Raw genomic sequence first — 17,133 nt, forward strand, 5'->3', positions numbered from 1 at the left:
TGTAACGACCAAGAGTAATGCAACATTCTCCCCCTTAGTCCTGGCATTGTTCGAGATCACGAACACCGATAAGGTGTCGCATCATCACCAATTTTGATGTTAGAAAAGCCTTTGTAGGTATGTCGACCTTTTGTTCATCCGTTCGAACAAACTCTACTTTGATTTGACTTCCTTCAACACACTCTCGAATGAAGTGATATTTCGTGTCGATGTGTTTGCTACGACCATAAAAAACTAAATTTTTCATGAGTGCAAGTGCGGACTTGTTGTCGACATAGAGCTTCATTGCCTTAGGTTTTGAACCACTTAGTTCGAACACAATGATTTCAACCAAAGTGCTTGACATGATGCCGCTGATGCAGCCATGAACTCTACTTCACATGAGGATAGTGTCACTGTCTTCTGTTTCTAGGAGTTCCACGAAACAAGACTATCATTAATGTAAAACGCCATCTCCCGTATTTTTCCGGTCATCTAGGTCACCTGTGAGATCACTATTAGAGTAACACATTATTTCCTCGTCACCACCTCCTTTTCAAAACACTAGACCTAAGTGTACAGTTCCTTGAAGGTATCGAAGAACCTGCTTCACTCCCTTGTGATGTATCTTAGTTGGCCTCTCCATTAATTTGCTAACAACACCAACAACATAAGAAAGATATGGCCTTGTATGAAGGAGATAGCGCAAACAACCAATAAATCTTCGATATTTAGCTACATCAACCGATTGTCCTTCGGGATCCTTATAGAGTTGAGCCCTATGCTCCATTAGTGCCTTTGTTGAGTTACAATCAAGCATTCCAAATTAGTTGCAAATTTGATATAGTCGATTATGAGTTAGTCTCACTTTCATGATAAGGCATGAAGGGTTCTTAGCGAAAACTTTAAGCTATTCTCCATCCATCACCACCCTGTGACCCGTCTCGGTAAGTTGCCCTAGACTCACTAGATTACTTTGTAAAGAAGGAATGAAAAAACTCCCTCTAAAAGCCAAGTTTCGAGCGAAAAAACACTCAAATTGTTGCACATTGACTTATGTGGGCCAATCGCACCAACAACCCAAGAAGAAATCGATACATAATGTTGATTGTTGATGATAATTCCAAGTGGATGCGGCTCCATATGTTGAAAGTAAAGGACAAAGCATGCTCTTCGTTTAAGAAGATGAAGCAATTGGTCGAGAATGTGATCAGACTTCGAATCAAAGTCCTTCGTTTAGATAGAGGAGGTGAATTCTTCTCGAAGGAGTTCACAACTCTGTGCGAGGAAGTAGGGATAGAGAGACAATTCACCGCACCGCACTTTCATCAATAAAATGGTGTGGTGGAGATGCGTAATCGAATAGTGATGGCAATGGCTAGGTCATTGCTCAAAAGCATTGCATTCCCGAGCAAGTATTGGGGGGAGGCAATTCGTCATGCTATCTTCTCAACTAGGTTCCAACCAAAGTTGTTCGAGACAAAACCCCATTTGAGATGTGGACTGAAATGAAGCCACACCTAGCGCACCTTCGTGTGTTTTGGTGTATAGTGCACGTCAAGGTGACCACTCCCCATCTAAAAAAGTTAGACGATAGAAGTCAGTCATTTGTCTATTTTGGTGTCGAAGAAGGAAGTATGGCACACAAGTTACTTGAAACACAAAATGGCAAGATCCATGTGAGTTGTGATGTTGTGTTCGAAGAAAGTGTAGCTTTGTATTGGTAAATTGAAAAGAGTGATCAGCCCTGTAAGTTTACGAGAAGGTTAATCACGAGCATGTTGGAATTCGAACGATCCCATTCGAGAGTGGATCGATAAGAGGACTGTCTACTTTAGGAATGTTCCAACGGGTTGTCTCAAATCCCCCACAATTTGAGAAAGTGATTGAACAAACAGACCAAGGCAATGGTCTACCCACTCCATGGTCAGGTGGACACGTTGGGAGTGATGAAGGACTTGTTCGATACAAGAACATGATCGATATCTTGGAAGAAGCACCTTGAGTGACACTTGATTTTGAAGACTTGATGTTAGCATAGACGGAGGAGCCGTCTTGCTGCAATGAAGCGGATGGACAACGACAATTAGAAGAAACAATGGCTAAAGAATTTGAAGTCATCGAGAAGAATGAGACGTTGTCTCTCGTCCCATTGCCAATTGGACACAAGGTAATTGGACTCAAATGAGTATTTCAGCTCAAGAAAAACTCAGTTAGTCAGGTGATCCAACACAAAGTTCATTTAGTTACAAAGGAATATGTGCAACGACAATGCATTGACTTCGAAGAAACCTTCACTCCAATCGCTTGCATGGACACAATTCGAGTCATTCTGAGGCAACTAATTGTGGTTGGAAAATACATCATATCGATGTAAAGTTAGCTTTTCTCAATGGAGAACTGGAAGAGGAAGTGTACGTGACCCAACCAAAAGGATTCAAAACCATAGGGAAGACAAATATGGTGCTTAAATTTAAAAAAGGCATTATATGGCCTAAGACAAGCTACTCATGCGTGGAATCTAAAGTTGGACAAAAGTTTAAAGAAAATGGGCTTCGTAAAGTGTACACAAGAGCAAGCGGTGTACACAAGAGGCAACGCTAATACCTAAATTATTGTTGGTATTTACGTGGATGATCTTATTTTAACAGGTGAAGATTCAAAGGGTGTCGAACTTTTCAAGAAGTAGATAATGGGGGAGTTCAAGATGAGTGATCTCAGACTACTTTCATATTACCTTATAATCGAGATAGCTCAGTTCGAAGGAGGTGTATCGATCAAGCAGACAACATATGTCCAAAAGGTGTTGAATCAATTTAGAATGCTTGATTGTAACTCAACAAAGGCACCAATGGAGCATAGGGCTCAACTTTATAAGGATTCCGAAGGACAGTCGGTTGATACAACTGAATATCGAAGAGTCATTGGTTGTTTGCGCTATCTCCTTCATACAAGGCCAGATCTTTCTTATGTTGTTGGTGTTGTCAGCAGATTCATGGAGAGACCAACTGAGATACATCACAAGGCAATGAAGTAGGTGCTTCGATACCTTCAAGGCACAATACACTTAGGTCTAGTGTTTCGAAAAGGAGGTGGTGACGAAGAAATAGTGGACTACTCTGACAGTGATCTCACAAGTGACCTAAATGACCGAAAAAGTACGGTGACATGTTATTTTACATTAATGAAAGTCTTGTTTCCGCATTATTGCAAAATTTTCATTTCTTTATAACCGTTGTAAGTGCCAGGAGTAATGCAATAAATGTGCCACTATTGATGATATCAAGATTACATAACCACTCAATGTAAATGTAACGTGAGATAACTATATTTATTTTATTGGTTCTTCGTAATATTCTGATGTAATTGCAGCATAAAATTATATGTATTGAAATTTTAAGTGCTCAAGTATTTTTTTTTTATTACTTATTCATCTGCAACATAAAATTACTGTAAATCCCATCATCACATGTACGTCTATGATGATCAGGAGAGCATATTCAAGATGAAGATAGTGTTTGAGGTGACCTTAAGCAATAAATTACTTCTGTCGCTCATCTCCTTAAGATCGGTAGACTGATTCGCACAATTGGAAGCTGCTATCTTGACCTCATCAATGAATCCCTGTGCGATCTCGTAGTCTCCTCGTCCTAACGCCGGCAAACCCGTCTTCTCCAACGGGACAACGCTATCGTTGAAACCGTGCAAGCAAACAGAGATAGCTGCCCATTGAGGATAATCCTGCCCATAATTAATCGCCTTAAATGAGTAAGCCAACGCTTCTTTGGCCTTGACAGCCGTCTTCTCCGTCGAAATCCTCCCTAGTCCATACAGATCCGCGGTGGCGCTCCGAGAGTCCGAACTTAGAGTCGAAATGCATACATCTTTGAACTCTGTCTGGTTACAAGTGCTGATAACAAGAGGCGGCGAGTTGATGGCGATTGCTAGTGGGGAAAGGAAGAGCATAGCCATGAAAAGAGAGATCAGAGAACTAAAATGATTAGCTTGAAGGGCTGCCATGGGTGGAAATGGAGGGAGTTATTGTTAGATATGGACTGCTACCTGTTTCTGCTTCTCGGTTTTATGGTTGGGTTTGGTTTGGTTTACTTTTTATAGGGGGATTTCAAAGATTTGGCAATTTTGCATTTAGCTTTTTGGTAATGGAGTCCATTTTGTTGATTTAATTTGTCTTGGTTTCTCATTCAAAATTCCGTCCCTAAAAGGGTTTAATTCAAACCTTCGAGGACGGGTATATTTGTAACATTTGTTTTTTACATCTATCTACCCATTACCTAACCGATGACGTATGCATGATAACTAATTACAACAATAACAAATCTATTTAACATATTTTCTAATTTGAATATATAATTGCTAAATTTATGTTTGTTATGTATATAAAAAATTATAATTATTTAAAAATATAATTTGAATTATTATCTAAAAATATTCTTTAGGCTAAATTAATATATAAAAAAATCTTATTATAATATTGATCATAATTTAAAAAGTAATATTTTATATCAAATAAATTAAAAAATTATAATATAATTTTCTTCATTTTTTTATAAAATTAATACTGATTAAATTCAATTTAGAGAATTATATATTAGAAATTAATTATTAAATAATATCAAATAACATTTACAAAACAAATAATTGATATGATATGTCAAATTATATGAACAATTTATAAAAATTAAATTTTTAATTAAAAAATTCAACAAACATATAATTAGTTTATGGTCACTCCAAATCCGAGCTCAATTGATTTTTTAAGCGTCAGTGTTAAAACAAAGTAAGTCAAACCAACCCATGAAATGATATATATAATGGTAGTTACTTTCATTGAGTTTTTATTTAAAATGTTGGGTCCGCTTCTTCTTTAAAGTGTGATTAATCCCCACAGGTAAATCACATAACCCGCAAACGCACTTAACCATTTAATCAGACATTGAACTTGCCGCCTGACGGGCTCAAACCCAAAACCTTCATTGAGTTAGAAGTGTATATGATGACATTTTAAATACTCATGTTTGTTTTTGTGAGCTAAATTTATTTTTTGGTAGGTATCATTATCCAAACGTCACGATCCAATCTAATAAGAATGTCTCAATGAGAATGCAAACTTAAACTTATGATTTCATAAATAATCCATTTTATTTCGCGAAATACATTCAACCAACTCCAATCCTTTTACCTATTAATATTTTAGAAGATTTCACAAAACCCTTATCACTTAGTTTTCGACTTTTCGGGAATATATTAGCCGATGAATTAGTAGTTGTTGTTCTTGTTTCTTTAGTTATCACTTAAACTTAAACTATTTTAGTGTGTTTAATCATAGTGTTTTTATGGATAAACTTATTTTGATAAAAAAGTTAATTCTCACTAAATTCGAGAATTCAAAAATTCAATTGAGAGATACATATAAGTTTAAATTCAATTGAGAGATACATATATATAAAATAATATTAACAAAACTAAAATAAAGATGATCTAAAAATCAAATTATATAAACATTTTTTTTTTAAAATTAATAAAAAATTATTTAGCAATCAAACAATTTGTTAAGAGTCATTCTAAGACGAACTAGTTTAAATTTCTTAACGATGAAGGTTGAAGTAAAGCGAGCTAAGGAACTAGTGAAATTGTGTCGGAAGAATCACTACCAAATATTTTGAACGACGATTAAAATTTTCATCAGCCGATGGTTAGTTAGTAACGCCAAAAAATGTAATGTCAAATAATAATAGATCATCTACATGTATGACCTAAATAGTGAAAAACAAAAATCAGTTATATTAAAAAAAATAAGTCGTATTAACCTTTTATTGAAAAAAAGAAAAATAACTCAAAATATTATTATTTTGTATCATTAAGAAGGGAATAAACACGTACTCACAAAATGATCAACAACAATATCGTAAGGTATGAGCATCAAACGATCCAACAACTATATATATACTGTGATCATTCCTTCTATTACAAAAATTTGAGAAGAAAATTTTGATTCAGTTAAACAAGATTAGAGAAAAAAAAATGAGAAGATGTGACTTTTCAACTTAGAATAAAAATTTATAAATAGAAGAATAAGGGGATGAAGAATAAGTATAATAAATTTTTTCTAATTTTTTTACATTTGTGATTAAACTTTAAACAAACTTGTATTTGTATTATACTTTTTCATATATATAATTCATTTTTAACTTTATTAATGTTTTAAGAAATTTATAATTATAGAATAGACTAATTAATATTTCAAGACTCCAAATCTTTTTTTATTACAGCATGTAAATTTTGATATTTTATTAACACATACTTTTCTTTGAAAGATACAAAATATTTAAATGAAAAAATAGATTATTTTATTGTTAGTTAATTGAAATATTTTTTATTTACATTTTATAAAAGTAAAATAAAGATATTATCATAGATTGAATCAATAAAAATAAAATAGTTTTATTATAATAATTTTGAATAGTAAAAGTGTAAAACTTTATTTTGTGTTTTATTTTTATTTTTGTTTTATTTTTAACATTATTATATGGTTGTGATTTGACAGTATAGTAGAACTTGCATGAATAGTAGGAGAAGCTTATAATAATTTTGACGATTCTAAAAATTATTGTAATTAAACTATATAGATGACTTTTTAGTGGGAATGAAAATGAGAATGTAAAACTAATTCTAGATGCTATATATTAAGAATAAAAAAATAGTGTCACAAAATAGTGTTGAATTCAAACAAGAGGAATTTATATTGGTGCAATTTGACTCTGATGTATTGAATGCATACGCTCAACAAATTTGACTGTGAATTCAATAGAATCATTAAGGTAAACCAAACATTTCAACTGTATATGAATATTTAAAGCATTTCAAGGGATAAGAATTCAAATTGACAGTGGAATCATCAAATGTAATTCAATTGCAATTAATGATGGGTTTATTTTGATTTTATTAATTAGTTCAGTGCCTCAGTCTTGCAAAGAAGAATATAAAAGGCTAATTTGTTTGACAATTTCTCAAGAGATCAACACATGTTTTTTATTCTTCTACAATTTAAGAACACCAAAGTTTCATTCTTTTATTTTTTTTTTCAAAAACAATTTTAAGTCTTTGCCGGAAATCTACTCTTTCAACAAATATCAATTGCTCGGTTTTTATTGTAACTTCTGACAATACAATATTGTTATATGGTGATAGAAATTTATGTACTTAGTTTAAGTTCATGGAGTAGTGACTAGTGAGTAAGTGTATAACTAATAGTTTATTTAATTGATAATAAGAGACCCTCATTTAGGGACAGAGCAGGATTTCGAACTGGGGTGAGCCCGAAAAAAATTTAGAGTGAGCTTAAAATAATAAAGAGAAAATTTTGAAAAAAACAAATATATAAAAATAAAGTTTTACCATTTTTTTAATAATTAAATAAAAAACAATTAATTATATTAAATTATTTTAAGAAATTAAGGATAATTTCATATTTTTACCGTAAAATATATATATATATATATATTTTTCGGGGTGGGCTTCAGCCCACCCGATTCCATACATAGATTCGTCCCTACCCTCGTATGAATTTCCACTACATACATATACGAGGGTGAATTTTTTTTCCAGAAATTGTGTCAAAGATATAAATCGAATTAATTTTTTTTTCTTAGATAATTTTGTTTCATTAAATTTTATTTTAGATTTGAAATTAACATTAATTTTAAGAATTATCGATTATTGTAGACACATTTTACGCCCTAAATTTATTTGTACTATGTTTGAATAGTTAAAAGAACTCGTGCTCTTAATTAATTTTGTTTATATTTGTTTTGTAAGTTTAAAAAAAAAAAAGAAAAAAAAAAGGACCGGGCCAACCTAGCAGAAAACTGGTCAATCAGGCCCAGGAGCAGGTCAGTAGGGAGTCAACGCGCAAGCCCAGGTCAAAGAGGTGCAAAGCCCAACAGGCCTTGGTTCTTCTCCTCAAACGCATGCCCAATGATCCTAGTGGCCGCCCAATGAACTAAATGCCAACACACGTATGACGTGTCTCCTTACCTTTCTTCTTCTTCTTCACCTTCAATCGTTTTCTCTCTTCCTGATGAAGACCAAACATAACCAGCGGCAAAGGTTCCTTTGGGAAATCTCCAGCTACTAAATCAGTTCCCATTTTCCTCCCTCCCTCCCTCCCCCAACGTCGCTTAACAGGAACACAAAGCCAGTTTTGAGAATTTTGATTCCCTAAAATAAGAAAAAATATATATCTAATTTTAATAATGAAATATAAATGATTAATATATTATAATATCGAAATAATAGATTAAAAAAGAAATAAAAAAAGTTATTTATATATATATAAATTTATATTAATATTAAAGGAGAAAAAAAAAATAAGATTAATAAATATAATACTATTAAATATTAAAAAATGAGGCCTTATAAAAGTGGAGAATGAGACGAAATGATCCTAATGATTCACTTATTTGCATCTGTGGTCACCCGATAACTTTTATTGCTCTGGTGAACACTTTTTTTTTTTTACGAAAATACCCTTATCGCGTAACGCGAAGAGCTTTCGCATTTTGCGAAGTGAAAAAATGTGAAAAGTCCAGAATACTCTTACTATTTAATATAACTTTGACATTTTTTTTTCCATTTCTCTTATTCTTCTCCTTCTCTCTCTTCCCGCTCTTCTCACCTTTCTCTCTAACCTTAACGGCGACGACGATCTTCGACGACGAAGGCGGTGACGATATTAGACGACGGACACCACAATTAGCACGACGAGCACGAGCATTATGGCAACTAGTACGTTTGTTGTTTATTTACACCACCATGATGCTCTAATTCGTTTCTGTTTCCCGATGGGACTTCCCGTTACGCGAAAGATTTCACGTTACGCGAAGGACTTCCCGTTACCCGAAGGGCCTTCCCTTTTCACTTCACTTCAATAATATTATTTATCCATTCATTCATTCATGTTTTCTATTGCAGCTGAAGTATTTGTTTTCTATAATGGAGAGTGAAAATTTGTTGCTGATGGTATAATGTATTTTTATGCAACTTCAATTAAAACATTGGATTTACCCCCAAAATATTACGTTTATCGAATTAGTTGTTATCCTTTATGATAGACTTAACGTGCAAAAATCTACATATGATTTAGTGTTGTAAGTCAAGTATGATATTCCGCATATCACAAATTCTCCCACTGTTGTTATTGATCAAGATGAAGATGTGAGCACATATTTATCACAGTTGATTTCGGGTCGAACTATGTCACCATTGTGTGTCTCTGTAGTAGAGAAGTCACCAATTTACTCAAGAAAAGATACCACTACTTACATACCCAACTCAAGAAAGTATACTACCACCATCACTTACTCAAAAAATTCTACCAGAAGTTATACCCTCGGATGTCTTTGAAAGTCAAAATGAATCATGAGAAAACTCTTTGCCTCATTATGGGATACTTACTCAGGACTTGCATGCTACTACTAGTGCAATACCTACATCATCTAGTGCAAGAGCATCAATACCTACACCGTCTACTACAAGAAGAGCATCAATGGGTATAACAACTAGTGCAAGAGCATCAATGGGTACACCATCTAGTGCAAGAACATCAATGGGTAAACTATTTAGTGCAAGAAAAGCATCAATGAGTACACCATCGACAAACCCGACAAACACATCACCGACATACCCCTCATTTGCGATAGCATTAAGTAGTGAAACCATATTGGAAGTCGGTGCATTGTTTGATAATAAAAAAGAACTTCAACTGAGGCTATATAAATATGCGATGACTAATCATTTTGAATTCAAAGTGGAGAAGTCAAGAAAACATATTTGGTATGTGAAATGTTTGGATGAGACATGCAAGTGGAGATTGCGTGCTGTGAAAGGAAAATTATCTAAGATGTTTGAGATCCGGAAATTAAACCAACAACACTCATGCTCAGTTTTGTCGAGACAGAGAAAAAATGCAAATAATAGCATGGGTTATTGGGTAGTGTATGAAGAGTAAGTACATGGACCATCACCATAACCACTTGCCTAAGAAAATAATTGGACACATGCAGGCAACTTATGGGATATATTTCACTTATAATAAGGCTTGGAGGGCAAGGAAAATGGGTTTAATGGCGGTGCGAGGAACGATAGAGGATTCCTATGCAAAATTGTCATCATACCTTTACATGTTGGAAAAGAATAATACGTGTACCGTAACAAACATCCAGACAGACGAGCTCGGTTACTTAAGGTATATGTTCATGCCCATAGGACTCTCAATTAGGGGTTTTAAAGCCTTTTTTCGTCATGTATTGTGCGTTGATGCCAGTTTTCTTAAGCACAAGGTGGGAGGTCAACTATTGGTGGCTATTGCATTTGATGCGAATGAGCAACTATATCCGGTCGAATTTGGCGTTGTTGATTTAGAGAATAATAACTCCTGGACTTATTTCATGCAAAAACTGAGAGAAACAATTGGATTAGTTGATGATCTCATCTTCGTATCCGATAGACACCCAAGCATCGTCAATGCTTTGTGTGCTGATTTTCTAAAAGCAGACCATGGTGCGTGCACATATCACATAAAGATGAATATTATGGCCAAATTCAAAACTGATAAATGTCATATGGAGTTTGATTTGGTTTCTCGTGCGTACACTATCTCCAACTTTAATCGGTTTTTTGACAAGATCCGGGTTAAAGATCATAGGATTGTTGCCTATTTGGAAGAAAATGGGTTCCAAAGATGGAGTAGAACATTTTTCCCCAGTAAGCGATATAATCAACTCACAAGAAATTATGCTGAGAGTTGTAATAACAACAAAAATGTAAGAACAAATACAAATACCATTTCGAAACCTTAAGCAAAACGCGAAGTCCTTAGAGAAACGGGAAATCCTTAACGAAATGCGAAGTCCTTAGCGAAACCCTAAACCCATAGCGATGAGAAACCATGAACATAAAAATTTAACATAAGACGAGCAAAAACCAAAAACCTTAACATAAGAAGGTGTAAACCAAAAACCCTAAACCAAAAACCAAAAACCTTAACATAAGACAGTTTAAACCAAAAACTAAACAAACCTGATTAATGACAGACGAGAAGACGAGCAGGAAGAATCGTCAAGGCAGGGAGCAGTTAAGTTAACAGAGGCTAGAGAGAGACTAGGCCTTCGCGAGGGAGAGAAAAAATGAAATGTTCATCGCGCACATAAAAGAATTATAAATAAGGTATAGCGCGTTCAGAAACATGCGCCTCTTCGACTTCCTTAGCGATACGCGCAGTCCTTAGCGGGACGCGAAGTCCTTAGCGAAACGCGAAGGCCTTAGTGAAACATTAAGTACAATTTTTTATTATTTATTTTATAGGTAATCTCTCTCGTTTGACAAAATATCAACAACAAAGTCATGGTTTTGAAGAGAATCCGTGTTAGAAAAATATATCTTATTAATTTTACATGAAAATATCAACAACAAAATATGCTTTTTTTCATAATTTCTCGATGAGTAAATTATGTGAAAACTCTAAAAAAAAGTCAAATCTAGTCTAAATCAACAATTATAAATATGGTCAAAACCTACTATTTTGGTTTCTCGTCTCACTCGAGACTCGAGAGGAATATAAGTTATGGGGCACGACCATCAAGTACTGAAAACTTTTTTTAGAAATTGTCGATTTTTTGTGTTACAACTTTTCTAGCGACTCAGATGGAAAAAAAATTGATGCTTAGCTTGAAAAAAAACTTTTGATCCTTCTTAAGAATAATATTTTACACCTTCAACCAAAAAATTTAAAAACTAAGAAAATTCTAAAGACAAAAATAATAAATAAAGGCGAAAAATAATAAATAAAGTTATGGGGTACATCACCCAATTTTACCTTTATACGTGCATTAATTTTAATCTTGGGTACATCATGACATCGCCCTATTATTTTGAGATAGTACAAGACGTGCGTTGTGCGACGTCATCTGAACATCTATTGTATTATATGCAACAATTTGAAAATAAAGAATGACGATCTATTACAAATACTTAAGTGATGTTCCATTAAACTTGAACTTAGGTACACAGGATCAATTATTTTCCTCAACGATGAGGCCTCTTTTGAGAGGTATGCATTGTGGGGATGTGTGAGAAATTCTCAATTAAGACAATGCTTCCCCTTAGTCGGTGGTTTTTATGCTCTCTAACAATGTGAGTGAACTTTCTTTTATGATTTATCCGTAGAAACTAAATCCCCGTTACGATTCCCAAGACCTAGCCGTTCATCGTTACCGAACGATCAAGCCATGTCGAAAGCCTTTACGTGTCTACTATATCTTCGTATTATGTGTATGCTTTATAGACGAGATAGGAACCTCAAAGTACACTTTGATTTTTCCAAAACTAAAAAGTAAATAATAACAAAGAGAGTCAACACTTTTCTTGTCCTTATGTTTGTTTTGAAGAATGTCGATGCTCGACAATGCATCTTTAGCCATGTGGGTCAACCACTATCAAGAATGTGAGTTTGTTCAAGGTTCGAATTTATAATGTTGTGTGTTCAGCGTGTGATGCTTCTACATGGTTTTGGATCATTCAAATGAACTAAAAAAGAAATGATTTCAAAATTTCCTTACAGGATGGTTGATCCATGTTACAATTTTTGGTCTAAGTTGTTGCTTGCTTATTATGACTATGGTAAATGAATTTTTTTTAGAGTGTTTTAGGAATGACTGGTTCTAAAGAAAAATGTCCAAATTTCAGCTTTAAAAATCACAGTTTAGCTCATTTGAAATTTTTTAGTTTTATGTTAAAGATTACATTGTGTTTGAGATAAGATTGGAAAGCTCCCTTTTGTATTGTATGTTGGTTTAAGATCGTACAAGGATCGATTCAAAACAAGAAAAAAAGAAAATGGCTTCTAAAATCTTGGTTGGTTGAGTGAATAACTACAGCAGGCGACTCTCGGAAGAAAAAAAAAGTACAGTGGTAGGATTCAAAGAAAGAACCTACTATCACATTTACATCTTAAATCACTACGCCAAAGAACTTTTATTTTATTAGATACATGTCTATTATATGAGCACTTCCTCACTTTTAAAAAAAAAATACAAGATTACATTGTGTTTGAGATAAGATTGGAAAGCTCCCGTTTGTATTGCATGTTGGTTTAAGATCGTACAAGGATCGATTCAAAACAAGAAAAGAAAAAAGAAAATGGCTTCTAAAATCTTGGTTGGCTGAGTGAATAACTACAACAGGCGACTCTCAGAAGAAAAAAAAGTGCAGTGGTAGGATTCAAAGAAGGAACCTACTATCACATTTACATCTTAAATCACTACGCCGAAGAACTTTTATTTTATTATATACATGTCTATTATATGAGCACTTCCTCACTTTTAAAAAATAAATACAAAATGAACATATCATCCAAGGATTTGAACCCCTCATCCGCTTCTTCAAATTCTGAACCCCAAGCCATCTACGCTAAGAGAGTTTGCAATTTCAACCTGAAATTACTTCGTTATTAATCCCACTCCTAAAACCTGCTCCACTTGCCTAGATCCACCTACCCGAACTAACCCACTAGGATGGCAATTTGAAACTTCCCTGCTAAAATCGAACTGAATTGCCTCGTTTGGGACGGTTTTTCCTCGAAACCGAACGGGGATGGGATGGGGATGGTATTTGTCTCTTCCGCTCCGATTTCACCCCGATTCTTTCTCGAACTCTATAAACATAATTACATATATTAAATCACCAATATATTTATTTATTCATTATATTTTATAAGAGTCGTAATTTTATTTCTTTATAATAATATAAAATTTCAATATATTATATTCAAAATTCGTTTATATAATTTTATTTATAAATTTATTTATTTATTTAAAAATATTTTATTAACGGTGTCCCGTAGGGATTCCCTGAAACCGAACAAAATCGAATGGGGCGGGGATGATATTAAAAAAATCCCCGAAATAAAAACAGGGCGGGGATGGTAAATGTATTCCCCACCCGTACCACCCCATTGTCATCCTTAGTCGTGAATGTTTCTTGCCAACTCCTTAACCACCTAGCTTAAGGCTAGATTGATTTGCTCCATTTTGTTATTTTTTCTTCTTCTTATTATTTTATATTAAATGGTCTTATTTAATTTTTTCAAAATTTTCAAAAAAACAAAGTATTGGAAAAGATTATTTAAAAAAAACACTATAATATATATATAATACAAAAATTATTTTTAATAAAAACAAAAATATACGTACCTTTATTTTTCAAATCTTTTCTCGCTCACAGGTATTAGTATTTTATTTTAGAAAAATGATAAACTCAACGAAAATTTCAGAGAAAGTAAGTCCACGAATTGACATGGCATGTCATGTGGGTAGGAGAGAGAACATTTTTAAAATGTTTTGAAACACACGTGGGTAGGAGAGAGAAAATTAAAAATGTCACGAAACGCTTATTTCGAGTCCTAAACGCACGTAGGTAAGAGAGAGAAAAATAAAATGTCCCGAAACGCTCATTTCGGGTCCTGAAACGCTCAATTTGGGTCCCAAAATGCTAATTTTATGACAAAATAAAATAAAATTCTAGTCCCGAAATGAGCGTTTTCGGTACCCAAAATAAGCATTTCAGGACCCGAAATGTGTATTTCGGAATGTGCCGGATTTGTGGATTTGTTTTCGCTGAAATTTTCGTTGAGTTTATCATTCCTCTTTATTTTATTCATTTAATTTTAGGGACCATGACATAGCGCATGCCTTAGAAACAGAATGATACAAAACTAGACACATGTTTATGTTTGGATTATATTCAAATAAATAAGATGAATAATAATATTCTTTTAAAAGACCAAAAGTTTAAAATAGAGTATGTCATGTGCAGACACGTGAGACATAGTGCGAGAGAGCCATTTTTCAAGTGTAACCAATCACTGAATCAAAAATAAAATTTTAAAATGTGTTTGAACACGTAAAATATTTTTCTTTCCTAATTCCTCGAATAGTAAATTAGGTGGCGACTCTAAAAATCAAGTTAGTCTATGTTTTGTAAACGCACTCTGGCCAAACCTACTATTTTGGCTCCTTGTCACACTCGAGAAGAATGTGAGTTATGGGGCGCGACTATCAAGTAAAAAAAACTCATATATATATATATATGGTCAAACGAGCTGGAACTCAAAACCTCTCAAAAGGAAAGGCCGGAGATATTCAACTTTTGTTGTCTTTAAAAAATATTATATATATATATATATATATATATATATATATATATATATATATATATATATATATATATATATATATATATATATATATTCCTCTATAATTTATCTTCTCTTCCTTCATTTCTTCTCACATCTTAGTGCTTATTTAATTTAATTTAATTTTTTTTTTTTTGTTATGGTTTTGTTAAAATTTTTCTCAAAAATCTTGTTTGATAATATCTTTAAAAAAAAATAATTTTTGAATGATTTTATACCAAATTAATTTTAATTTTTCTCTCTACACATTATAATTTTTTATAATTTTTTTGAAAAAACGGTTTAACACCATTTCATTAAAAAAGCCCAAAAGTGAGAAGAGTCAATAATCAAAACTAGACAAACCTTAGTTTTGATTGTAAGATGACAAACAAAATACCCAAAAGTTTCTGAATGGTGGTAGTCAAATCACATTACAAAACACATAGTATGATGAACAAAGACTACAATCTAGCTATCTCAACCTATGTTGTCTCCATATCCGCCTTTTGACCATATTGCAATCTTCAACGTCCCATTTTCTTGCGTTCTCCATTAAGGGAGATTGAATTGAAGCTTATGATGATGTTTGTCTGCTCTTATTGTTTAATTTTTCTCTATATGAACTCGTACCAACATAATAAAATATATTCTTTTTTAGGATTTCAAGGCTTTTGTCACTACTTTTCTCTATTTCAGTTTTACGTGTTTGAGGATTAACAACCTTAATTTCCTCTTTGTTTTTCTTCTCTGTTGTATCTTTGATTTCATCTTTTATCACTACATCTTCATTGTCTTTAGGTTTATCTTCTTTAGTATCCCCTATTTCATCAGTTTCGTTGATTTCTTCATTATTTGATTCTACATTGCTTTCTTCCTCTACATCATTACTTTCTTCCTTCTCTGATTCTTCCTCTGTATTTTTTTCTTGTTTATTTTTTTTAACTCCTCACTATGCTCTTTGAATTTTAATAAATAAAAAGAGTAATTAGATGAATGAAGTAATTATTAAATAAATAAAAAAATTAATATATTAAAATAGAGCAAACTATAAATTTGTCCATTAAATAATAATTATTACATATTATTTTTGTAAAATAAATTATACATCCCTTATAACAAAATATAAAAGTGTTACGAGTAAATATTTTGATAGTTTTGTGCCAATTATGGTAAACAAATAATTTAAAGGTTAAAAGTCAATAATTAGAATAGTTGAAGGATCAAAAGTTGACGATTAAAATAGTTCGAGGATTTTAGTTAGAATGATATTTATGTTCTGTAAAAAAAAAATCAACAGAAGGGTTATTGGTGACACTTTTAGTTAATATGATAGTTAAAATGTTTTAGGTGAGATTTATTTTAAAAATTAGTTTGATTATTAAAAGTAAGTTACCAAAGTAAGTGAAGGGTAACTCAGTAATTTATTCTTATTTATATTTTGTTTTAATTTTATTGAATGTAATTAATATATATTTTTTAAATAAAATAATTTTATAATTTAATTTATATTCAAATAAAATTTAAAATATAATAAAATAAATATTATACATTAATATAAAATAAAATATTTAAAGAAATAGTAGTTTTAATTATTTAAATTGATTAAATAATTAATTTAATTGTTGTGTTTTACAATAAAAACTTGATCCAATAACCAAAGATCAAACAAGCCCTTAGTCTCAAATATTTATAATTTTTATTCAATAGTCTAGTAGAGTATCAAATAAAAAGAAATCTTATTAAAAACCAACTTCCTGTTTTCGAGAAAAATAAAAAAAAAATGTTTACAAGGAACAGAATTTGCGGCCAAACGGCTACTGGACAGTCACACAAATAGTGGCTCCCACTTTTCAAATTCAAAATTTGGACAAAATATCGTAAATAACTTGTATTTTGTGTCCATA

At 32.5% G+C, this 17,133-nt stretch overlaps 2 protein-coding genes across 2 annotated transcripts; one reads left to right on the forward strand and one right to left on the reverse strand.

Annotated features, from left to right (window-relative positions):
* The first annotated feature begins 2,671 nt into the window (after positions 1–2,671).
* LOC124924470 (uncharacterized mitochondrial protein AtMg00810-like) lies at positions 2,672–3,016 on the forward strand. Its single transcript, XM_047464504.1, has one exon. The coding sequence runs from the start codon at positions 2,672–2,674 to the stop codon at positions 3,014–3,016; it is 345 nt and encodes a 114-aa protein (XP_047320460.1).
* Positions 3,017–3,465: 449 nt separating this feature from the next.
* Positions 3,466–3,999, reverse strand: LOC124924471 (pectinesterase inhibitor-like). The gene has a single exon (XM_047464505.1). It carries the CDS (start codon positions 3,997–3,999, stop codon positions 3,466–3,468), a length of 534 nt encoding a protein of 177 aa, XP_047320461.1.
* Positions 4,000–17,133: the final 13,134 nt, after the last annotated feature.

The sequence above is a fragment of the Impatiens glandulifera genome, chromosome 2 (assembly GCF_907164915.1).
Source record: "Impatiens glandulifera chromosome 2, dImpGla2.1, whole genome shotgun sequence".
Taxonomy (NCBI): domain Eukaryota; kingdom Viridiplantae; phylum Streptophyta; class Magnoliopsida; order Ericales; family Balsaminaceae; genus Impatiens; species Impatiens glandulifera.

Excerpts from the sequence above, each read along its gene's own strand:
- LOC124924470 (XM_047464504.1), top strand. The coding sequence starts at position 2,672 with ATGGGGGAGTTCAAGATGAGTGATCTCAGACTACTTTCATATTACCTT.
- LOC124924471 (XM_047464505.1), bottom strand. The coding sequence starts at position 3,999 with ATGGCAGCCCTTCAAGCTAATCATTTTAGTTCTCTGATCTCTCTTTTC.